The sequence below is a fragment of the Maylandia zebra genome, linkage group LG19 (assembly GCF_041146795.1).
Source record: "Maylandia zebra isolate NMK-2024a linkage group LG19, Mzebra_GT3a, whole genome shotgun sequence".
Classification (NCBI taxonomy): Eukaryota; Metazoa; Chordata; class Actinopteri; order Cichliformes; family Cichlidae; genus Maylandia; species Maylandia zebra.
In genome coordinates, this window is record NC_135185.1 from 18,947,056 (window position 1) to 18,972,525 (window position 25,470).

General features: G+C 38.1%; 3 protein-coding genes across 5 annotated transcripts; 2 read left to right on the plus strand and 1 right to left on the minus strand.

Moving 5' to 3' along the window:
- Positions 1-22: 22 nt before the first annotated feature.
- LOC101465407 (transmembrane protein 87A) lies at positions 23-11,428 on the minus strand. Of its 2 annotated transcripts, none has more exons than XM_076877439.1 (20): positions 11,234-11,428; positions 9,905-9,962; positions 9,361-9,458; positions 7,804-7,920; positions 7,538-7,585; positions 7,407-7,448; positions 7,030-7,156; positions 6,889-6,950; positions 6,536-6,719; positions 6,327-6,426; positions 6,111-6,204; positions 4,356-4,429; positions 4,110-4,216; positions 3,353-3,411; positions 3,157-3,260; positions 2,982-3,058; positions 2,307-2,368; positions 2,171-2,223; positions 1,960-1,990; positions 23-1,834 (listed from the first exon to the last, which is right to left on the minus strand). In XM_076877439.1, the coding sequence occupies exons 1-20, from the start codon at positions 11,348-11,350 to the stop codon at positions 1,793-1,795; spliced, it is 1,656 nt and encodes a 551-aa protein (XP_076733554.1). In that variant the 5' UTR covers positions 11,351-11,428; the 3' UTR covers positions 23-1,792. The 2 variants fall into 2 exon arrangements, with proteins under 2 accessions (XP_076733554.1, XP_076733553.1); XM_076877438.1 differs by having other exon boundaries at positions 2,307-2,371; positions 11,234-11,426.
- Positions 11,429-12,501: 1,073 nt separating this feature from the next.
- LOC143414144 (neutral alpha-glucosidase C-like) lies at positions 12,502-14,190 on the plus strand. Its single transcript, XM_076877875.1, has 5 exons — positions 12,502-12,687; positions 13,051-13,113; positions 13,410-13,512; positions 13,661-13,788; positions 14,010-14,190. The coding sequence occupies exons 1-5, from the start codon at positions 12,659-12,661 to the stop codon at positions 14,188-14,190; spliced, it is 504 nt and encodes a 167-aa protein (XP_076733990.1). The 5' UTR covers positions 12,502-12,658.
- A 165-nt stretch (positions 14,191-14,355) lies between these two features.
- On the plus strand, positions 14,356-25,154 carry ganc (glucosidase, alpha; neutral C). 2 transcript variants are annotated; one of them, XM_076877629.1, is made up of 19 exons: positions 14,356-14,459; positions 14,631-14,757; positions 14,838-15,015; positions 15,108-15,252; positions 15,350-15,585; positions 15,672-15,798; positions 16,069-16,148; positions 16,434-16,577; positions 16,811-16,907; positions 17,015-17,116; positions 17,385-17,559; positions 18,803-18,871; positions 19,062-19,126; positions 19,225-19,301; positions 19,379-19,453; positions 19,546-19,659; positions 21,089-21,201; positions 21,354-21,457; positions 23,955-25,154. In XM_076877629.1, exons 3-19 carry the CDS (start codon positions 14,926-14,928, stop codon positions 24,059-24,061), a joined length of 1,920 nt encoding a protein of 639 aa, XP_076733744.1. In that variant the 5' UTR covers positions 14,356-14,459; positions 14,631-14,757; positions 14,838-14,925; the 3' UTR covers positions 24,062-25,154. The 2 variants fall into 2 exon arrangements, with proteins under 2 accessions (XP_076733744.1, XP_004540067.2); XM_004540010.3 differs by having other exon boundaries at positions 14,631-14,727.
- Positions 25,155-25,470: the final 316 nt, after the last annotated feature.

A 25,470-nucleotide genomic window follows, 5' to 3' on the forward strand; every position in this document is an offset into this window, starting at 1 on the left:
TATACAAAACTTACATTTCAACCATCTTTCAATATAAATTTATTTGCAGGACATACGCAAAAAGCCATACAATATTATCAGCTTCACAATACAATGCAGACTCAAATCCAGACACAGGGTTTTAGTGTCTCTCTGAAATAAAATATTGTCAACAAGATTTAGACAAATAGAAAAAAACCAAACATAGTTCAGAACTTTAAAATTATCCACACATACTGCAGTAGATCACACAAGGATGAGGATTTATTCCAGATAAGGCTATTTTTGAGCGTAGCTGGGAAAGGGTCAGAGAAATCTGTAACAATGGTGAAATGATACTCCCCTGTGCTACTAAAGTAAACAGAGAACCTAAATAAAACTCTGGACCTGTTGGTGGAGGGGGTCAGAGAGCACATTTTATAGACACACTAAATTACATGTATATTTTTCAGCTATCCAGGTTCGTTATTCAGTGGCTAGAAAAAAAGTGTTCACTTTGGTGACTGCAATATCTAGTGTTTCTAGATCTATTATATGAAATCAAAACTATAAAAAAAAGTTACTTTTCATAAAAATGTAAATAAAGCAGGCTTAATTTTACTACTAATGCTTACAAACAGGATTTTACTTTTTTTACACTTATCAACCAATTAAATATAGTCAAATTTCAACTCACTTAAACTGATCAGTGTGTGGACGACATCCTGAAGAAATGATCTGACATGTGTCTACAAAATGAACACGCCTCCTACGGTTTTATTACAGTTAATTCCTTGCATTGATATAGCTCCATAACTATCGTTATATGCTCCCAGATCAACAGATGTGGCTTATTTTCTGGACGACGGTGATATCCTTCAAGTATCAACATGACAGATTTTAACAGTGGCTTAACTATTTTGATATTCAAAATGACCCAGTTAGCCAGACACTACAGTAATAATGTGTTAACAATTAAACACACATATTTGTTGGTTAAGCATTAAAACATTTGCTTTTAGCTGTCTGGCTAAATGGCTAATTGTACAATAGAGTTACTTGCACATTTAAATATTAAATCGTGTGATCAAATAAATATGTAATGTAACAACGCATCTTTTTTACATATATGGCACAGCACTGAAGATAACCTATTGTTGATTAAGATGCTGCAATGGCTTAAATATAATCCTATTATGAAACTACTTTAATGTTTTCAGTTATGTTCATTATCTTCCGTTTGTAGCATCATCTGATATCTTGGCTTTGATGATGGCCAGGCATCACAAGTCATACCTGACTGTGTTCCAAAAAGGACCTCACATTCCTACAACTCTGACCCGTCCAGGAGTTATCTGTGCAGTCTGAAGTGGTTGGAGCTTTTGTCAAATATTTTGATCATCTATCCCTTGCACTGGATATCACATGTTTCATTAAATACTTATAATAGTCTTTAAAAAAAACAAAACAAAAAAAACTAAAAGAAAATTTTCACAAATCTCCCGATAACTAGTGCCTTGTGTAACAGAATCAGCTTCTCCTTCATTTTGTTCAACAAATAAAATAGTTATAAATATAAATGCTATACTATATAACTGCTTGTATTTTATCCCAGAATGCCATCAGCAGCCGACCCAGTCACTCCGGGTTGCACAGTATGGCGTTAATATAAGAGCTTACTGTAGTGTTACCGAAAGCCTGTGAAATAAAAGGGTTTTTTTTTTTAAAAGTGTCTGAAGAAAGAACAGATATGCATCCCCCCAACATTTTTGGTAATCAGATCACTCATTGCTGCCTCAGTCGAATTCCTCTCTTTTCACTCTCAGATCGTCTTCTACTCCATTTTGGATCTCTCCATCTTGGTTTTCAAGATTTCCTGGAAAAAAAAACACAGCAGTGTGGTTGTTAAATGATGTCATAGTAAAAGGTCAGGACTTTAAATAGATTAAAGTGTGAGTAGAATCATGGGACTAGCATGTGTAAAGTAAAAAGGCTCCTTACTTCTTCCTCATCTAGCATTACAGGGAGAGCTCTGTATGGAGGGGAAAAAGAAAAAAAAACAGAGAAAGAGGCCATGGATATACCACCCACATCAGGAGTTAGTCAAACACTATGAATATGGCTTGAATAACAGCAATATAGTACTTTTCCACATTTCCATCCAAATGTCATTTAGTGTAGCAGTTTTTCACCAACATAAAAGTTTACTTACACATCAGCAACAGTAGTAGGAATGTTCTCCTCAACCCACTTTAGATCTTCATCCTGACAAAAAGCACAGTTTTGAAACACAGAATTAAGTAAACATGACAATAACGCAGGAGAGAAAATGTCAGAAGTCAACCTACCTCTTTACTCAACATTTTCTGGGAGCCGTTAATGTCAGGCTTTGCGCCTCTCATCTTCATTCCTTCTGAAAAATCAAGAAAAGGCAGTTGAAATCATTTACTCTGATACTATTAAATGATTATAAATTTCTCAATTAACGTCTATACAAACAGACTGAGAATGTGTCATTGGGTTAAACAAGGTTTAACAAAGCTCAGACAGTGTCAGTAAAGGATGTGAGGAAAATTGTGATTATTTGGGTTTATTAGAGCATACAACAGAAGATACAAACTGCTGGAAAACATTTCTGTGATTTCTGTCGTTTTATATTTTTGTGTTATACAAGCCTACTGGCCTCAATTCTACACTTAAACACTGTTACTATAGGATAAAAAACATCCTGTTTGTGGAACCTAAACAAAACTGATCAAAATGTAAAGAATCAGCTGGCACAAGATGACAAGCCGGCAGGATACTACATTTATGGCAACTAACTGTTTTACACAACCAAGCTTATCAAAAGCTGTTTTACCTTTTCTCCCAACACACAGCACTAGAGTTTAATAAAACCAACATTTTTCTAAGAAACTTAACTGTGTAACACAAATGAGCATTCAGTTTCTTTTTCAAACACTGTTTAATATGGCAAACACTTGTCTGGGGCTTTAAATTACAAGAGGAGTCAAATGTCGTACCAAAGGCTTCGTTCAGCATGGGCTCCTTGGCTTCTTCCTCTTCATCATCATCATCAATCAGAGGGGAATGGGAGAACCTGAAAGGAAACACCACATAGGCTGAAACCTTTATGAATCGCGTTAACCGCGAGCTTACACAGAGGTACTTTGGCCCAAACTCCATACTGACGCTGACCTCTGATTGTTGGCTGAGGGCCGCAGCAGCACCATGATGACCAGAAGAATAGTGGAGAAGAGCAGGCGCCAGAATGCATCATCTACCCACAAGTCCCTCCAACCCTGCAGAAAGGATAAGGACAGATTTCAGGGGAAAAGCAGTGAAATCCAGTACAAGATAAATATAACTCAGCCAAAAGAGAAAGCAAACTGACCCTCTGACAGTCGACCAGCTTGAAGACCTTGGTGGTCCAGATGATAAATATGATAGAAGCTGTGGACACAAAATAAACACCAAGGATTTAGATGACTGTAAACAAAATACACGTGTTTCGCAGAAACTACAGCACACAAACAACAAACTGACCTGAAGGGAATTCTAGCCACAGCATTGGTAAACTGGAGATGTGTTTTTTTTTTTAAATGAAACAGATGTGTTCAAAAAATATTTATCACATATGGAAATACGCAGATTCCCTTTCTTGTAAAGGGTTAAATGAAGATTGGCCACACTGACAGCTACATAGTAAACACAAAGCAGGAGACTGGAGCTTAAATACAAGTTGGTAACAGAAGGAAACAATAAACCTGATTTCACACGAGTTGATAATAAAGTACAAAAAGGCTAATGAAGACAAAATCAGCCCTCAGTTAGCACTATAACTCATTAACATGTCATGTTTTGTAAATCAATAGAAAAACCTAGTTTTTCTAGGAGAAATTAGCTTATTTTTTTTATAAGTTATATTAATTTCATTACCTTTATACAGAAGTAGGTTTACATGTTTAGCTTAGCTCACCAGCTTCCAGCACCCTCCACAATAAAGCATATTTTCCAAGTCTGACCACATCTTACAGAGGAGCAAGTGCAGCACATTTCTACCATTTCATAATTGGCTTCATAGTTTACGGTAATCTTTTGACTGATGGAAACGTGGAAGCTAAGCAGACCCCAGTACAGCTGTAACTCACCGACAACAGAGAAGATGAGCGTTTTAGTGAAGTGCTGATATAACGAGAGCTTCACTATATTTCTGCGGAGCTTGAGGAGACGAGTGGTTTGAGACAAGCTGATGAAAATGTAAATGCAAATTAAGGAAAACACTGTCTATGGACAGCTTCTAAATAAATACAATCAAATGCCTATATGTGCAGTGCTTGTGATAATACAAATCACAGTGACACCTGAGCAGTCATCAGGCTAGTTGATTAAAGGATATCCACCACATGACACAGGAGTCAATGAGGGAAAGGCTGAGATTAGCCACAAGGGCAACAGTCCCGTAGAAGCCCTGTAGGAAGATGACAAGAGACACATTTCAGAAGAAGATCTGTTGAAAACTTAGAGCACAAAATAGAGCAAAGACTGACTGTGAATCAAGCAACTAAAGAATTAAACCAGCAGTGTAGTTCCTTTAATGTCCACTTGAGGCCGACTCCAAAAACTAGTCAATCTCCTTTCAAAAGAAAAGATCTGCTGTAGCCCAGTGATTTGGTAGAATCTTTTTGCTCCTGGAGAATGACTGCAAAAAGTTTTGTTGGCGTGACCAAACTGACCGTAAACACTCAGATCAGTGAAAATTTGCATATAAATGCTGTCAGATATCCAACACAAGGCAATCAATCTGAATCAGTCTGTAGCGATAAGCCACATTTGTCTGCAGGACATCTCTTTGCAATAATGGACTCAACTGAGCTGCTGGTACTCTGGTTAGTGAGCACCTATGTGATTTTTGCAGTCAAATCTCCATCCTGCAGCAATTACGTCACTACTGGTGGAGGAATTTCTGTTTCATATCTATGAAGTTCTGACTAAACTCATGTGAAAATGCTCTTTTTATAACTCACCTGTTTCACCTGAGTCGTGCATTATTATGGGTGTGGCTGCTTTATCTGACAGACAGATGTAGCTGACACTTTCTGCTAGGCTTCATCTGTGTTAATTGACAGTCACTGAACTCGAACACTCAACTGTAGTGGTATTTATGGTGACTTTCAGAGCATTTAATTATGTTTTTAATGTGGTTTTCTGCATGGTTAACTGTACTAACAGCTCATCCAAGAAGTCTGTGCTCCGGCAAGTGAAACTTAGGAAGTATCTATGCCTGGGGATACAGACTGCTGCACAAGTTTGCAACCGTTAGGTGAGGATTTGGCACTCCGGCATCTTATTTAAATATGATCACCTCGAGCACAAAAGAAGAAAGGTGACGTGTACATGCTATGAAAGTGTTGGGTAAACATGAGCTTGTGTTAAGATTACAAAACACATTCTAATCAACTTCATTACTTCATTCTCCTTGCTGTCTTTCTTATCTCACGTTTAAATTGCGTTTGCTGAACTCGCTCCTGTGTCTTTAGCTTCTTTCGAAAAATTACTCATAGATCAAATTTGTCATTCTCTATCATGATCACTTGTCTGCCTCCCAGAGACAGAATCCCTGTGTAACCTTCCCTCTCTATGGTCTCCTGCACTCAAATCAAATTTATATATAGAGAGCGCCTTCCCTGCTGCACCAGGCCACATTTTTATGCAAAAATACATCACAGCCATCAGCTTCAATCACCCTCCAGAGGCTGCAACAAATAATGTGTACTAACTGAACTGCAGTGGGTTCATTTCACTTGCCTGGATACAATTAATGTGAGGCCACTGAAACTTAATATGTGGTCCTAGAAGTGAAGTATAAAGGGTGTCCTAATCAGCAGAGAGTATGCCTTCAAAGGACATTTTAAATCAACCTTTGTTCAAATGTATTTTATTTATTTAGGGCATGATTTATTTATTTAAAAAAAGAAAAAAGAATATGTATGTGTGACTGTTCTTATAATCCTTGTATAAAAAAGTATTTTGTAGTCTTGGTTTTGAAAGCTGCCACACAATAAATATTTAGCTAACAACTGATTTCTATTCTTAAGGGTGACTGCAAGATAAAGACTTGCATCTGCTTCTTATCAATATTAGACACTTACACCGGTTACTCGCAGCACACCTTCTACTGAGGAGAAGAGAAGGTAAAAAATTCCAACAGCTACTAGCCGATGTACGGTGGTGCCCAACCTGGGCCTAAGCAGAAGGGAGAATAAAACAATGCATTAATACTAAGAGCTTGTTTAAAACAAGTAACAGCAGTGGGTTATCCACTAGAGACTATATACAATCAGGTAACCTTTCAGGAATCAACTCACTTGACTATGCCATAGCCAAGGCTTACAATGAGGACCAGGATTCGAGCCAGAGATCTTTTGAGTGCAGAGAGCAACTCTGCAAAAATCACAGCCCCTAGCACTGCAAAAAAATAATACAAAGAGAAAAACAGATGCCAAAATATGAAAAGGAAAAACCAAAACCAAACAAACTTATACCACAAACAAGCGAGCGTGGAAAATCTGCCAACCGTAGTCTCCTTTGTAATGGATGCTTTGGTATTCAGAGTAGAAAACCGCTTTCTCCAGCATGCCGAGGATAATGACGGCACCAATCCAGAACTGGATCCGCAGCAGATCCCTCCAATAACAGGCGCACCAGAAGAGCCAGAGAACCCCAAACAGCACGTAAACAATGCACATGACCATGAAGAACTGTGATGGGCGCAAGAGTGGGAGACAGTCTCAGCTTTGTCATCGATAATAAGTAAGCTATACACTCAGGTTCCAGTGCTATGGTGAAAGATTTTACATGTCTGAATTCATCAACTCCCTTTACTCCTAGATATAGCAATTAAATATTACAGAAAATGAGGATTTATACCATCATGAGAGGCCAGTCTGCTGGAGAGGAGTACTCATGTGGACCTTTCATCTCCACTTTCACTGGGAAATAAAGAAAGGTGCGTTATTGTTTGAAGAAATATGATTCTAAAGCTCTTTATGCAAAATGGTTGTTTCTCACTTGAAAAAGTAAAGCTGGACTGCTCTCCTCCCTCAGCTTCATCATCAGCGCCACGAAACAAAGGCTGCACCTTCACTATGAACAGATAGGGACTGTCTTCCCAAGCTTTGGCCACTGCACTGATATCCTAAAAAAGAAGATTTAGACTTTTAAATCTGATGAATGAAGCAATTTCTTATACTTTTTATAGATTTATTTCTTTGCATTGAATGAGACAGCATATAATTTTGTTGTACTTTTGGTATAATGACAATAAAGGATTATCATTATTACACTTGTTCCCATGAGCACTGGAATATAAAATACCCCCAGAAAGGATTAAAACTTTCCTCCAAAAATTAAAAATATAACGTTTATTCACTGTTGTAATGTCTTACCGGTTTTTCAGACCAAAAGAAGCTCTGATTGGATGGGTCACTCTAAGAGAAAAAAAGTAGTTTTAGGGCTATTCTGATAAGAACAATGAAAAATTATAATAAGCGTCTAAAGATCAGTGTCGATCACGCACCTTTGGGCTAGTCAGTGGCTGATAAGGGTTGAAGTCTGGGTAATAGACCTAAAACAAAGGCCAAAGTAAACAAATACACATGAATAGATATGCATATATAATATAGTGTATGCAGGAAATCTCTGAAAGAGCAGTTTCACATGTTTAAAAACGGACTTACATCAGTATTGGATAACTGCTGCACAGAAACTGGACTATTACACACACATAATAAATGAGTTTATGTGCCATCTACAGTGATCTAGGACGGTATCGTTGTCACTGACCTTTGGTAGCAAGAGAGAGGAGCAGTTGTCAAAGTACATGTAGCCCTGACTGTAGAAGCCACTCCAGCCATCTTTCAGCATGTGCTCCATGCCAAACATGTTCCTTGCTTTGTTGTCCTGCAAAACAGTGTGTTATAACATGTACTTTATGTTATGTTTATTATAATGAACAGACAGGATGTTATTGCAATGATACCTGACAATCACAGCAGTAACTGAGTTTACTGTATTTCAACACATTTTGCTAAATATTTGACACCATATAAAAATGACCATTAATATGCATATGACAATATTTTACACACCAGCTAAATAATGCTGAATCACAAAGACAAAAGCACCAGCCTTCACAGGACTCATTGAATAGTGCAAACACAGGCAAGTAAGTGGAACCTAATTTCAAGGGCCCAAAGTATTTCAGATAGTAAATACATTTTTTGTAAGCTCCAAACATCCAAATCACAAACAGGGTTTATTTTTTCTCTTACAAAACAGAAGTGTGTTCATGCTTTACATCAAACCCACACAGTAAAACTGACTAAATCTGAAGGTATTCATTTCATTTAGATCTTTTTTATTTAATAAAAATTTGAAGTGCCTTGTGATAGATTGGCAACTGAGTCAGGGTGTATGATTAGGCTCCAGCCCACCACAAACCTGAACTAGATAAACGGAAGATGGATGGATGTAAAGCCAATTCTTTTCAGCTTAAATGAACAGCACTTCTAGGCGCAGAGAAGGGGTAAAGGGTGGAGGGTTCGGTGGTCTCAGGATTTTGTCTGTGCTTTTTGCAGTTGCTCTATTGGCATGAAGCATGAAACCAATGCTGTTGGTCTACATTCCTGCCAAGACATTTGGCTATGAACTCTGGGTAAATTAGGCAGACACAAAAGTGGGAAATAAGCTTCCTTCACGGGGAATGAGCTCAGTCATTCAGGAGGGGCTCAGGTTGGAGCAGCTATCACTCCACATTAAAAGAAGCCAGATGAGGTGTTTCAGGGATATTATACTGAGAGGAAGATCCAGGACATAGAGAGATATTACATCTCTCTGCTGGATGAATGCCTCTGAAGGAGCTGGAGGAGGTGGCCCAGAAAATGGATGGATGAAATGAAAAATGTAAAGTTTGTTTATTGCAGTGAATTTCCTTCCTGGTGTAAAACTGCTTTGGACTTGCACTACTTTCCTTCCAGCTTTGCATTTTCTTGGAAGAGACGTTCAAGCTTGAAAGGAACCAAACCTTACAAATCAAATCTGACTTCAAAGTCTCCTTTGTGCTACAGGTGACCTCCACGTATCCTTGTTTGTGACCCTCACTTAAAGTCTGACAGCAACAAAGCAAACTGCAGCTGAGTCTGAGAAGCCCTTGGACAAGGAGCCAGATGGAAGTTGAGGCCAAGGCCAAGAAATCGCTTCAGGAAGGAAACAGCAGCTGCTCTGACTGACAAACAGTTGATGCACAATATATCTAAATCCTGAAAAAAAGTTGATAAACCAAAATTTATCCAAAGTATATCTTTGTTTTCTTTACTCAAAGACTCACTAGTGTATACTCACTGGTGTGTTAAAGACCTCATTATAGCAAACAGAGGAGCGCAGGTACCAGCTGATGTTGAAGGCGAAGCTTTTGTTACACCGCCTTGAGTCACCCTGGACTGAAAAATAGAAGAAAGAAGAACATATCAACACTTAGAATCCACTAGCTGATTCAGACAAGCAAATACTTGTCAGTGGAGTTCAAAGAATTCCAGGTTCTATTCTAGGTCAGTGTCTAATTTTCCTTAGAGGAATGCCAGCAATGAGTTCTACAAACAGAAGAGAAATTTATACCACAGTACAATCTGTACTGTGGAGATAAGACTCTTTCAAAGAGTATTCATCATTTTAAACACTGACATTTTGCTTTTAGTCTCTAGATATTCTGTTTGAAGGCTGCAGGGCATCCAACTTATCTGCAATGTCTGGATACCAGTTAGAGCCATAAACACACTGTGGGGGATGTAAATCACAGCACAACAATGCCATCCAGTCAACAGTTATGTGTGAATCCTCACATCCACAGTCCTGGCCATCTACACCTTAGAGAACGTAGGCTACTTACACTTCATGAAGATGGTGGTGTTGGCATACAGGGTCTTCCGAAAAACAGCATCCTGCGTCTGAAACCCAACAGAGACACATCAGTCAGCAGCTCATCAGCGATCACTGTATGTGTCACTTCTGCAGATTCCTTTGAACTGTGTTCAGAAAGAATGTACAATTTACACATAAAGACATGGCTTTATGGACCACCATCTGCTCATGTGTGATGCATACAGTGCTGAGTACTGGAAACAATGGTGCTGCAGCTGCTGTGCTAGACAAATTATGTGATAGCACAATTTTAATAATCTTTTCCTGAATTTTTTTTTTTTTAAATACCTGTCATATTAAAATTATATATAACAAAATAGGTACAGCGGTTTACTGACACATGCAAACATATATGGAAATACAGCATATAATGGAAAAACAGAAGTGTGCACATTACTAATCAATCAATATTTGGTCTGAACATATTTATCCTTTAACACAATCTAAACTCTCTAAGAGAAACTTTCTATCTTTAAGTAGTCTTCAGGGATAGTTCTCCAGGCTTCTTCCAAAGCTCTTCTTCTTTGGGGAGGCCCATCCATCGCTGAGTGTACCAATGTCATTTGCCTCCACTGTGTTTTACATATGGCTGTAGACACTCACTGTTATATCTCCTCCTTACACATTTATGATGATTTGAACCAAAGGAAAATTAGTTTTTAAAAAGTAGGCAATGTCCTAAGAAACACCTTTGAAGCCCTCCAGATAGCGTGAAAAACTATTACTTAACACCACTTAAAAAATGACAGTCTGGCTCCTTGGAACAGAAACGGTCTGGACCCAGAGCAACATATGAAGAAATACCAAGACACCACTATATCTACCTAAGCTTTATAACATGATGCAACACGTATTTTTTCCACATATCATCGCCTATCCACGTCACGCGGGAGCACCTTTAGCTCACCTTGAATTTAGTGAGGTAATATCACCGGCTGAGCCATCAATTTCTAAACTAGAATTACTTTTCCTGTGTAACACAGACGCAAACGAAGCTGTAACATGACACCACCTGCTTTTACACAATGGAACTGAGAAAAATATCACCTTTTGAATGTCCAGACAGAAATAGTAGCGTTAATGAAACGAAAATCTGTGGTTTAAAAGCGGGGTAATAAGCGAATAAGCGACTTATCGTGTCAGACTATCCAAACAAGAGCTGTCAAAGCAAAACGACAGTGTTTGCGCCAGGTAGAAAGAGGGGGCTAGTTAGCTTCTTCGGCTAACAGCTACCATGGAAGACTTAGCTTAGAGACTATGTAATAATGGTAAAGACACATATGTTAAAGACACTGACCGAGTTGATGTCCATGCTCCATACGGAAACCTCTGCCGCTGTCCCAGGACGGAAAACCAAGGCAAAAAACAGCAAACACAACCAATGCACCTGATCATATGACATCTTTTTGTGCATCTACTCCAGGTCAACAGGCTCGTGTCCGCATCCAGCTCCGGGTTGTTCTCCCTGTAGTTACCGCGGTCGCCACAAGAGTGCAACATAACACCGAATACAGTGAGAGCGGAAACCATCTCCTTCTATATATGCCTGACAGAGGGGCAGGCAACTACCGATCATTATAAACTATCTACAACGCTAACAAAAGGTTTTGTAAAAATATGGAATTTCAATTTGATTATTTTGACAGGACAATGCAACGTTCCAATGCAGAGCATGACACTCATGTGCACATAGAGTTAAAGTTAATTTCCATTAATTTCTTGTTCCTCACTGGCCTTTCACATCCACAATGCACAAACAATATTTGCAATTTACATATTACATACACATAATAGAAAAATATAGTGTAAGAAAGCTACAGAAATTAAAAATATGTCGAAAAGTATGAATAATTATACAATTATAATTAGTTAAAATGACTACAGATCTTGTTTACCTTTAATTAACTTTTTCCCTTACTTAAAAAGAAATAATTTTTATAATAATTTTGATTTAAGTTGTAAATGTAGATGAAAAGCCAAATTTAGGTGATATGGTATTTTACAGTTACCATTCAGCATACTATTAAAATGTGATTACAGTCTTCTCATTTAAAAACACAAATGAATGAAACTCCCAAAACTAATTCAATTATATATATATATATATAAAAAAAAAGTAACTATGATACCACAGAAATTGTTGGATAATAATGAATTTCTTATTCATATGCATTATTTAGTATTCTCCTACCAACAGAGCTGGATAAATAAGCTTTATTCTAACATGCACCACAACCTTGGGATAACTTGGCGGGTATATTTGGAAGACGTCCATCTCGACTTGTAAAATAACAATTATAAATACTTTAATAATCAATCTTTAATCAATAAAATTAACATTGTAAGCACAAGATTTAAAAACATTACATTACATTAAATTTCTGCCTTCTTTTTTGTCTTTAAATAATTGTATTTTTCAATTATTGTTATTATTTATTATTATTTTTACCTGTGAAAAATAACATAAACCACATTGTAAATAACTCCAGGAAGAGAGGCCTGTTCGCTTCAGTGGGGGTTTATTTTGGAAATCCAAACCGGAAATGAAGGTTGACGTACGTAGCGGTATCTTGAGACAGATTTTTCTCTACGTGTTGTTTCCCGATTTGAAACTGTCAGGAAGCTCTTCCTGGTTTAAACAGACAACAAATGTAGCTGTGCTCAAACACGGAGACCACCCCGACTGTGAAGGACCGAAGGTTTTGTCTTATCTTTGCGTTAAATGGCGGAAGTGAGCCAAACCCTTGCTAGGTACAGACATATGGGTATATAAACATGCTCTTTCCAGCCGCTCTGTTGCAAAGACCACCCTCTTATGTTGACCTTTGACATTTCACAATGAACCTATATGAAGAAAGCAACATAAAGTAGGACAATCATGTAGTTACTGTGTAGTTATTATCAAATACATGGCAGCTGTTGTTTAGGTCACTGAAAGGTGCTTGGCAATATTTGAATGATGGGAAGTTTTTGACTTTTATATATGTGTGCAGTCAGGTTACAGTTTAACCACCATTTTTGATACTTGGTGCTTTCCATGCCCCAATTGTCTTGAACACCTTGGTCTACGTGTATAAGTGTGTGTATTTCACTTTATTTTTGCTTCTCTTATAGTGTTATCCCTAATGTTGAGGGGGAAGGCAAGTTCAAGAAGAGCGGTGATGTTGCTTTTTATAGGTGTGTTGGACATCCTCAGAGTTAAAGTGATTTTATTGTGTTTTGTTGGACTTGTGAAAGAGAGCTGGAGATTAATAATAACTTAATTGATATAAACAATTGAATTTATTGAATAAACAGAAATGTTTAAACTGTTTTTAAAAGGTAGCTTACTAGAATGAATTTGGAGTGTGGCTCAAATACAAAGAGATGAATTTTCTAAGTAAGCGTAATAATCTGTTCTAACTCTAAAACCTCTCTAAAATTGAAAAGTATTTTAATCTCACCACTGACTTTTATTTTTGCTTGCTTTTAAGGCGGCAGATCCAGGGTGCAAACATGCAGCATCGGGCTCTTTTGGACACTATGGTGCTCACAGAGAAGGGGGCATGTTTTGAATTGCTGGAAGGAGACTCGCAGGTTAGTGTTACTTTTAAAAAGTTTCTTTAATCAAGTTTAAACATCATTTAGACTGCACAGATCAATGTTTTGACCTTTGATTATGCCCAAAATTGTGAATGATAATTAAAGAGGAGGGGATTTTTTTATAAGCTTACTCTTTTCACAGACCAGGCTGCTTCTTTCTTTGTCCCCGTCCAAACCCGGCATTGTAAGGATAACAATAGATGAATTCCAGCCTATTAAGGCACGCTATCGAGTTCCAGATGTGTTATCTGGGGAACCACAATGTGAACAGTAAGCGATGTATCATTTTTATATTATGATGTCATCTTACACCAGCACTTCTTTAAAATCCAGTCCCCTTTAGTATTTCTGACAGCCTAAGAACTTCTGCGGTTGTGACAGAAATTATTAATTGTTCATATCAATAAAAGACAAGTTTATAGATCTAGGTTTAACTTGTAGGATTGCTGCAACTGGAAATTAGTTGACCTTTACCCCTCATCCTTTGGTAGATTAAGAGTGGAGAAACAGACTAAGGACTCAGTCACGTTTTCTTGGTCTTTCGGACGTTATCAGCTCCGTGTGTGGCATTCTCCTTTCCGACTGGAGATCCTGTGTGAGCAGGAAGTGATGGTCACATTCAACTCTAAGGACAAACTGTGGTTCGAGAGACTGCAGCATCGACCCAGGTGAGATTTGCAAGAAATAGATGTGCAGAAGAATTTGTTTATATCATATAGCTGACTGCATTTCTTTTCTTTTTGTATTCTTCTGCACGGCTACATGTCACGGTAGCGAGGTAAGAAAATAGAAGCACATCTGAAACTGCAGCTTAATTTTGAAGCTTAATCAGGTCTGTGAATGCCATTGTTCTTTGTTGCTTTTATTTCAGCTTCAAGACGAGCGGAAAAGTTCATTATGGAAGGAGACATTCAAGCAGTTTGTGGATATCAAGGCTAATGGTTTGTGCCTCTACTTGAATATCTTACCAGCAACTATCTCAGTTTGGTGTACTGTGTTCACATTTTTATGATCATAAATTACAGGCAAGTGTACATTTATGGAGCTTAATAATCAAGGAACAGAGTGTACTCTAAACTTTATACTGAGAGCCACGTGTTGTGCACCTTCAGGTCCCAGCAGCATTGGAGCAGACCTCTGTCTTCATGGGTTCAGGCATGTGTATGGTCTACCCCAACACGCAGACAACTTGCAGCTCAGAGACACGAGGTACACGCGATGGTGTTTGTGTCTTCATTTGTAAGAGTGTAATTTATCTGTGCATCCTGCAGGCAGGAGAGAGAGTTGACAATTTTTAAAAAATGTGTGTCATTTCACAGAGATGGTGAGCCTTACCGGCTGTACAACTTGGATGTTTTTGCCTATCCACTGTACAGTCGTCTTGGACTGTATGGATCTGTGCCATTGATGGTGGCCCACAAGCCAGACAGGACTCTGGGTGTATTTTGGCTGAATGCATCTGAGACTTTTATAAACATTCAGTACTCTGACCATCAGGTGACCTTTGTTTCTGTGCTGTCTGTATTTTACAGTGACCATGAAGCAAAAAGACACTTTTCTACTGCTCAGTAACCTTCTGTCTCAAACAGGAGGATGAAACCCCTCCAGTTAAACGGAGGCGGGCTGATCCTCAGACTGATGTCCACTGGCTGTCAGAAAGTGGTATGATTGACTGCATGGTTTTGCTTGGGCCCAGTCCACAGCAACTTTTCGCCCAGTATGCTCAGCTGACAGGTGAGAATGTGGCTCTGAAATTATGGTACCCAAAAATAAAAAATAAAATTAAGCTCTCAAAGACTCAAACTTTACTTGTCTGTCCTCCCTGTGTCAGGATATCAAGCCCTGCCCCCTCTGTTTGCCCTCGGGTACCACCAGTGCCGCTGGAACTACATTGATGAAGCTGACGTGAAGTCTGTGGATGCTGGATTTGATCGCCACAGTATTCCTTACGATGTCATCTGGCTGGACATTGAGCACACAGATGGGAAGCGGTACTTTACCTGGGATCCTGTTCATTTCCCTGAACCAGCCAAGCTGCAGCAGCACCTGGAGAAGAAAAACAGGAAGGTCAGTTTTACAGTGCAAAACATGCATCATCTAGAGAAATTGTTTTACTTTGATACGTTAAGATGTTTACTGTTATATCTCTTCAGCTGGTCATTATAAGTGATCCACACATTAAGGTTGATCCTTCTTGGTCCCTCTACTGTGAGGCCAGAGACAGAGGGCATTTTGTCAAGGACAGAGAGGGACAGATCTTTAAGGGCTCATGCTGGCCAGGTAATGGGAAAAAAATCTACTGTTTAATGCTAACAAATGTGACATATGCTGGACTTGTGTTAACATGTTAGCTGCACCAAGGTCCAGAATAGGATAAATAAGATTTTTCTATACTGTGGATCATGCAGAGATACTCTACTGTCCAAAAATAAATGAGCATCAAGGTCCACTTTAATAGACACTGTATGTACTTGATGTGTATGCGTGATGTTAAGCATATTATGTTATGCATCTTCTTTGTAAATGGAGTTATGTTAACTTCCCTTACAGGTGAATCCTCCTACCTTGATTTCAGCAGTTCAGCTACTCGAGCATGGTACTCCAGATGCTTCGGCTTGGATAAATACAAAGTAAGGCTCAGAAGGGATCAGCCATGTTTAAACAGAAATGATGCATAATGCAAAGCTACTCAGGACCAGAGCAGAGCAGCAAAAGGCTGAAGAATAATTAAGCTGTGTTCTCTCCTTATGTTGTGGTACCCGTGAAATAAAATGAAACATTTTAAAAGCATCTTAAATAATTTAATGCTTTAGTCCTTGACAAAGATTTCATCTCATATTATTTGTTTTTTATCCACCTAATACTGAGATTGTCTGCTCAAGACACGGTAGTGATGGTGTTTATTTATGATACAGGGATCGACACCTTCGTTGTTTGTGTGGAACGATATGAATGAACCATCTGTGTTCAGCGGCCCAGAGCTGACGATGCCGAAGGATGCAGTGCATTGTGGGGACTGGGAACACAGAGATTTACACAACCTGTATGGTTTTTACCAGGTAAGCAATCTCTTAAAGGGAAGGCCTGATGTGTTTTGTTACTTTAAGCACAAAAAAAATCTGTTTTTCTTCTCTTGATGGAAAAATGTTATTTTGTCCTTCAAGTAACTCTAAAAGTATCTATCAACATCCAGAGTAGTTAAGTTGTGAAGACAGTTTTTAAAGAGTAAAGCCTCCAGGCCCATTCTGTATAATAAAAACAAAATAATTTAAAAAATATTTTTATTTAACAGCACATGGCGACAGTGGAGGGTCTAATCACTCGTTCGGGTGGCTTAGAGAGACCGTTCGTCCTCTCGCGCTCTTTCTTTGCAGGGTCACAGAGACTTGGTAAGCTATTTAAATGGGAAAATGAAAATGCTTCCATCCTCTCCATATTTCCGCATATCCATGCTTAACTGTGCCATTTGTTGTAATTGGCTTTGTTTGGGATACAGGAGCAGTGTGGACTGGTGATAATGTTGCCAACTGGGAGTATCTGAAGATCTCAGTTCCAATGGTGTTGTCCCTGAGTCTGGCAGGCATAGCGTTTTGTGGAGGTGAGGACACTATTGTTTATGGATTAAATTATTTAAACACTAAACAGAATTATTATTGACTAGTCAGACAGAGACGTTAATGCTTCTTTTTCAGCCAACGTGTAATTTTCTTTTGTAGGTGCAGAGATATTAATGAAGTACACACTCTACTAGCTTTTAACTTAAATCTAGTTGAGTAGTTGCTTATATATTCAGTAAATATGGGATATATTACTGCATACTGTCATGTCCTGCTCTTTATCATTAGTCTCTGTTTTTGGTGTTTCAGCTGATGTTGGTGGGTTCATCCAGGATCCAGAGCCAGAGTTGCTGGTGCGCTGGTACCAGGCGGCTGCCCTGCAGCCATTTTTCCGCGGTCACTCTGCAAATGTGACAAACCGTCGGGAACCCTGGCTTTTTGGGGACGAGGTGACTGCAGCAATCCGCACTGTAATCCAACAAAGGTACTATTAGAGAGGTGTCAGTGTCGGTTACTTGAACACCATGTATAGATTGAACATAACCTTTAGAGCAGCGGTCCCCAACCCCTGGCCCATGGACTGGTACCGGTCCGTGAGAGTTGAGGCTCGGGTGTGAAATTTGTGATTCTCTGGGTTTTTATCGTTAACTCGGTTTCCCTGTGTCTTTTCCCATGTTGTAGTTGTGTCTTATTTTGAAAGAACTATTTACTCGTCACCATAGTGACCAGAGAGCATTAAGGGGCAGAGAGAAGGATGTTACTCTCAATATTGTCAGTGCATTTCAGGAGGACGCTGCTAATAAAGTTACACAATTACACAGTGAATTCGAGTTTATTATTATATTTACAAAATACCACAGCTTTTGTCTTGGTCGTATCATTTTATTTTGTTGTATTTATCCACGACACCTTAAAGGCTGGTCCGTGAAAATATTGTCTTACACTCAACCAGTCCATGGCGCGAAAAAGGTTGGGGACCACTGCTTTAGGGTTGTGAAAAACATTGTTGGGATGTGACATTCGGTGAATCGAAAACAATGTTAGATCCAGTTCAAAGACAGTTTTACTAATGCCAGCTAACAGCAGCTAACAGTGGCTAACAGTTCAGGATATCCTCGACAACTCACCTCAGTATCGCTGTTATCGGACAGATGTGAGATGTTCTGACTTGTTAACTCGTATTGAAGCTGTTTCACAAAGTTTTACAGCCTCCTACCGAGTAAATAAAGATGGTTGCTTCTCATCCGGCATTGACAGCTGAGGTAAAGAGTGGACTGACAACCTGACTACTGACACATATTTCTTTTCTTTTCTAATGTATTGCCAAGTGTTGATATTATTCAAATACATTGAAATATAGTGTGTACAACAATGTTTTTTATACAAAGAATACAAGAGACATACCAGCTGGCCACAGCCATTATGGGGTACACTCTAAATTGAATGTTTTTGATGTCTCTTGGTCGACTAAAACATGTTTGTCCTACAGCAGCCACCGTAGCTAGGATGCAATTCAAATGAAATGTATGCATTTGAATTGAGAGTTGACTTCGGTCTGTAACCTACTGACCTCTAGTGGTGATAGTGTATATACCGTAGCTTTAAAGTAAATGTCAACATGAGGGACAAGATACAAATATACATGTTTCATTAGTTTCTCCTGCTTTTGGTGAAACGCTTATTGTCTGACTATCTCATAATCCAGAGTCCATTTTGTCTGTTCTCAGGTACAGTCTGCTGCCCTATTGGTACACACTGTTTCACCAGGCTCACACGTCTGCGTTGCCTCTACTCAGGTTAGTCCTGGTGCTATCTACTGTTCAAATATAGCAGCTGCAACTACAGCTCTGTTAACTTAAGTCATTATTACATCTGTGGAGACGAGATCAGGGGAACATCATGCTATTGATGTTCACTTTAGAAGGCTCTCATTTTAAAGCTAGTTTAACTTGGATGTGGCCTCTAATTCAATTTAAAACTATACAGACCTCTGTGGGTGGAGTTCCCAGAAGAAGAGAGCACCTTCAGTGTGGACAGCCATTACATGCTTGGTGATAAAAACTTTTCATCTTTACATGATTTCTCTGTGTACCCTGGAATTATTGCACTTTCATTTTTTCTTAGTTAAACTTTCCTTCATTTTATGTAGGAGGAGCACTGCTGGCCTGTCCTGTAACTGAACCAGGCATCCAAGAAATCAAAGTCTTACTTCCTGGATCTGACGAGGTACTGTGTTATATATATTTAAATATCGTCATGTTACACTTGATTGTGGATGTTATTCACATTTTTGTCTGTTTTAGATTTGGTATGACATCCATTCTGCACTGGTATACAAAGGAGGCAGGACTCTAAGTCTTCCTGTCACCCTGGACACGGTAAGTTTAGACGACAATTTTACGTGTGTTATTTTTTTTAAAGTCAGATGATCTGTTATCTGTCAGTTGACTCTGATGTTTCCTCTGCTCAGGTTCCAGTATTCCAGCGCGGTGGCTCGGTAGTTTGCAGATCAGTAGGAAGTTGCTCCTGCACTGCTGAGCTTCGGCAGCTCCCCCTCTCTGTTACTGTGGCTTTAAACTCTCAGGTAACTTGTGCAGGATACTGGAATCCTACACCGATGGGATCGTACTTCCATACTGATAAAACAAATTTTTTTTCCATGAGCCTGAATTTCGCTCTCTGAATTTCACACAAAGATTTAATCTACGGCCTTTTTGTTGTCCCTTTTTTTCTAATACTGATTCCAGTATGTTTCAGTTGCAGTGGTTACAGATGTATTGAGTTTTTTTCCTGAGGTTTTACTTTGGGGTCCAGATGCTAGTATAGAAACAATTCCACCAGAGGGTGCCAAACGTTTGTGGACCACAAGCTCTATACAAGTACTTGTCCAAATTTTTATAAAAGCTTGTTTCTGCTGTTAAAAAAAAAAACATTTTTGCCAAACGTAAGTCAAAATTTGGGGTCATTGTCTCAAAATTTCAACTTAACCACTTGGAATATACAGTTAAGTTAACAAGTCAAAAATGTGAGACAATAAAAATTTTGACTTATGGTTTGCAAAAAAAAGTTTTTTTTCATTGGCAGAAACAAGTCATACCACTTACCATGTGGTTGATCAAAATTTTCCATAACAACCTACAATGGATTATACATCATGACTACTAGAAAAACAGATAATCAGTGTGTTCTATTTATTTCAGTAAGAAATTCATAAATATCTTTCAGTCATGATTCAAAACCTACAGTTACAGTTACCTGAGTAAAAGAGAATGGAAATAAAATAATATACTTACTTATTAAAATGTTTTTTTATTTTTATAAATTGTAAATATATATATTTTTAAACTTATTTCATTCAGTTCTCCCGGTCATTGTTATCTATTAATATTTAACTTAATTTTAAAAACATGATTTTACAGTCTCACATAGTTATACTAATAACAGAACAATTATTCAAATTCACTCATTTTCATCAATAATGATCATGTATTTGTTCATAATTACTGTCTATGTAAATCAAGATTTTCTTAGTTCACTGATGTACACGTTTGCTAAACTGTCTGTGTTTACGTCATATTCATAATATTATGCAATGTGTTTCATCAGAGACTTGTGCCATGGTGCATATCAGTCAATTAATTAGATGCAGGCTAATAAGGATTTATTTAAATGCATTATTTTATGTAATTAACCAAATTCAGAACAGGACTGTGTGTAATGTATCAACTTGTTGCCTTTGGCTCTTTTCACTGATATAATTTCAGCCTTTTGGAAAGAAATTGCACATGTCTAAACTCTTTGTATTCAACAATGCTAATTAAGGTAGAAGCTGTCTGTATACAGGTTTATTTCAGTCCCTGCTCAAAGATTTGAAGGTAAACTAATACTTATTAAAATTGAGTTTTTATTATGCCAAATCTTTAAGCTACAACTACTGGGAGCTTTTTATGCAAATTGTGACATTTGCATCTTTTAATTAGTGAAGCCCTAACTGCAATCTCCTCTCTCCGCAGGGCACTGCTGATGGTGAGTTGTACCTGGATGACGGCCACTCGTTCAGATACCGTGACAGAAAGGTCTTCTGTCTGCGCAGGTTCAGCATGCTGTCAGGCCGTCTGCTCTGCCGGTGAGTCACATTCACACTTCCAAGATGGGCTCCAGTTTTATGCCACGTGTGAAAAAGAGAGACTGTTTGTCATGTTAAAATAACATTAAATATTTTTAAGAAGAATAACTCGTGACAATATGATTTACTGTTTTTGGTGCTGCTTGTCTCAGTCCTGCCAGTGAAGAAGGAACGTTTGACTGTAATACAGTCATACAGTCGGTCACCATCCTGGGGGTCAAGAGCAAACCGTCCGCAGTGATTGTGCATGCATCAGGTAAGGAGATCTGGCATTGATGTAAGGTTTATGGATAACTGACATTCACAATAAAAGAAACACCCACTTATACCAGCATGACTCCAGAGAACAAGCCTCCTAAACAACCACTGTCAAATAACACATGCAGTTACTGTGTGTCATGTTATTCTGGTTGGCTTTTGAGATATATCTGTGTAGGAATGTGTGTTTTTAACATCAGTAAATAATTTAAGAATGCATTTTATTGTCCTTGAATGCAATTGGATTTTATTGCCACTGAAGTAAGTTGTGGCCTGTAAACAGTAAAACGATATTTAGTACCCGACCTTTCCTACTGCCTTCCTGTTGTCTGTTTAGTTTCGTATATTTCTCTGCATGTATGTTCTGCAGGTTTATTCCCTGTGGTACACACACACACATTATTTTAGTAAATGAAACCAGGTTATTCTAGAAAAACAACCAAAGAAGCAAAAACAAAGCAAATGCACTTTTAAGTTATTAAAGTATTTTAGTTGATAAAACAACATTTGCTCATTTTATATTTGATGTTTCAAAAAGTTGAGATGCAGGACAACAAAAGACAAAAACGTTGTTTCATGCAAGTATAAAAACACTCATTAACTAATTAGATTAACTGATGAAAGGTCAGCAATATACTCTACATGTCTCTCCCTCTCCCTGGTGGGAAGAAAAAAGTATCCCCCCTGCATCTTGAAATCAGTCACAAACAATAAAATTGGAAATTCACTTTCAGCAATCCTGGTTCCACAACAGCAAATGTGACATAGACAAGTCAACATGCACCAGCGTTTCCTTATGAAAACAATTAAATAATAAATAACAGAATTGAGATTTAAACCTTCTTATATCAACTTTTTGATGTCTGTGACATCCTGTAGTTTAATATCCTCCCTGTAAATTTGTCTCTAAATAAATCTTATGTGGACGGGTTGTTGGCTTTAGAGCTGATTGTGCAATTGTTGAAAAACATCAGTCATAACCTGACTGTAACTCACTGAATAATTCACAAGTTAGAACTTGCGGCCCATGATGCTGTAAAACACGTGACAGTGGGGGTCATTTTCACAAAATTAATAACTTTTAAACTCCAAAAATCTGCTGCTAATATCAGGATCAGATCTATGGGACAGGGTCACTTCCTTCCCTGAGATTTGCAGAGGTGCGTAAAAGAGAGCGAGGTGATGCTGTCTGTCAGTAAAACAAACTATAACAGGAATCTAACAATCTGGAGCAAAATATGTATCTATTTTTTAAAACTAGCAGCATTTTGAGCTGTTGCATTTTGACATAATTTCATATTAAACATGGAGGTTAAATAGCACAGTGGAGTTAATTTTGGCATGTTAAACTGGTTGTAATGTTACGTTTGTCTTCTGTTTTCCCCCCACAAATCTCATCCTGTGATTGGGTAAAAACAGTACATAAAAAGGTACCAGATTGCACAAACACTTAGAAATCGTATGTTTTTAAAGGTAAAATTGCAAATAGGTGAGAAAGGGTGAAATCAATAATAGCAATAAAATACTCAGATAATCTATTGGTCAAGTCCAAAGACAAATAACCCAGTTGCTATTGCTATTGCTAGTGGTTTCACCAATTTTCTTTCACTACATCCAGAAATAGTAGCTACATTTCTTCCATGTAAAGAAAAAAAGACATTAAATATTTAGTAATGTTGCTTCAATTTCTGTCTCCAAGCTCATTTAAATTGGATTGTGGCAAATGGGAAAACTGTCCTGTCTAATGAGTTGTATCCTCGGCATGACAGAGGAGTATACCCTCTCAGCCTGGCTGGGGGGCTCCTTTGCCTCCCTCCTGCTGTGTGCCCAGCCTGCAGGCTGTGGTCTGTGACCGGCTCCCGGTGCAGACGGCTCCCTGCTATAGTGTTTCCTCACTTGGCTCATGCGAACCCAGCCCAATTTTTACTCTTTAAGTGTGCGCGTGTGTGTGTGAGGGGGGGGGGGGGGATATGTGTGTAATCATTTATGTTAATGAGAGTGTGGGGAGTGAGTTGGAGGGTGGGGTGGGCTGCTTTTAACTATGTAAAGCACTTTGTGCTACATTTTTTGTATGAAAAGTGCTTTATAAATAAAGAGTGATTGATTGATTGATTGATGTGTTGTGTTATCAAATGCACATTTCAGACGACAGCATCTGTGATGGTTACAGGGGTATAAGGGTTAGAGGAACAACATTGACTGAATAATTTAACAAAAGGCAAACTTTAAAGCTGATCAGACTTCACCAAAAAGTAAAAACAAACCCGGGCAGCACACGGGGAATATAAATGAGTTTACATAGGTAACAGATTGCACAGGAACCTTGTTGAATCCATGCCATAAAGATGGTTTGAGTGTATGCTTTAATTACTCCAAAGGAGAAAAGAAAGCTGTAATAGAAACATTTGGAATCTGAGGAATTTGTTCCCTAATCTGTGTATCGATTTTAAAAAAACTAAAAAGGTAAAGCATCACCGTTTTCCTTTTATCACCAGGTGCTAAGGACATTTCAGCTGCATTTCAGTACATGGAAACCTGCTGCAAGCTGACTGTGAACAGTGTAAACCTCAGAGTGGCGATGGATTGGGAAATACAGATATGATGATTGTGGACATGTCAGTGATTGAGTTTCTTCATCTGGATTTCTTCATCCTATCAAGAAAAGATCCAGTTAAATTACCCACTTCAATAACGGTCAACTACAGAACTTATCTGAATACATTTGATTGAAAAATAAATTGATAATTGTTTGATGGTGTGGACACTGATGGCATTCAGATCTTATGCTCATTTCTGTGCTCTAAACAAAATCTTCACAAAATTTTAATCACTTTATAAAATAATATCCATAAATCTTTGGACACTGAGATAAATCCAGTTTTTTTCTGTGTACCATAACCTATTGAAATTGTGGTCATGTGATAAATATGGACTCAAAGTGTATGCTCTACTGAAATTTGTGCAGTCATTTACATAGATTGCATTAACTACTAAAGAATCACAGCCATTTGTATAAACAGTCTCCTGTTTTCGGTGGTTCAAATGCAATTAGAAATAAAAAATAATTATAAATTAAAAAATTAAATACTTGGAAATATTGGAGATATCCACTGAATAGATGCTTTTCTAAGAAGAAGAATATAGTTATTTTTTTAATCATCGTATGTACATTTTTAAATTCTTGTTACAATGTGTAGTTTATACACCATTTCTTTAGAGGTTAAATCTTATCAACTACAGCCTAAGTGCCTTATCTCCTTAATTTAGCTGAACCACAATAGAAGAATCAGTGGCGATCATGGATATATATAAACATCAGTGTTTAGTCCCGAATCCTCTTAGCCCCCAAATCCAAAAGATTTGCCAGCAACATAAAAGTAACGGGGAAAAACATTTCCCGAACAGTCAGGATGTCAGAAGAACCCTGACGTTAGGTGACTATCTAAAAATATTTCATTCATTTCATTCATGCTACTGTCCTATGATTACATGTTGGCACATGGTTTTCTTTGAGTACTGTACTTTATCTTGACACTGCCTTGTCCCTGTAGCTTTGCTGACTGAATCCTGGTCTGAGAGGACAAATATTTAAAAAAAAATGCAATCTTTTATTCTTATTGAATGTTTTTAAACAATTATGAATTACAAGTTATTTTTAATTCTAAAACTTGACTGAATAAATAGTGATGTGCAGCTTCGGATGTTGATGTTTCTAACTCTTTTATTGTTGCTGGATCTCCACCAAATTACTATGATAATTTGTTGCATGTGGTGCTCTGTTTATTATTTATTCTGTTTAACGAAACGGATGGCTGTCCATAGCGTTAGCCTGCTCCAGTTATGCTGAGACTGCTCAATGCTGATCTCCATTGAGAATAGGTTTAAATGGATTGAATGCCTTCTGCTGAGGCAGGGCATCTACGGACCACTCTTTACATGCCCTCTGTCGCGGCCCGCTGGCCTTTGTGTCACCCAACAATGATGGCATCGGAGCGCCACTGCTGGGGAAAA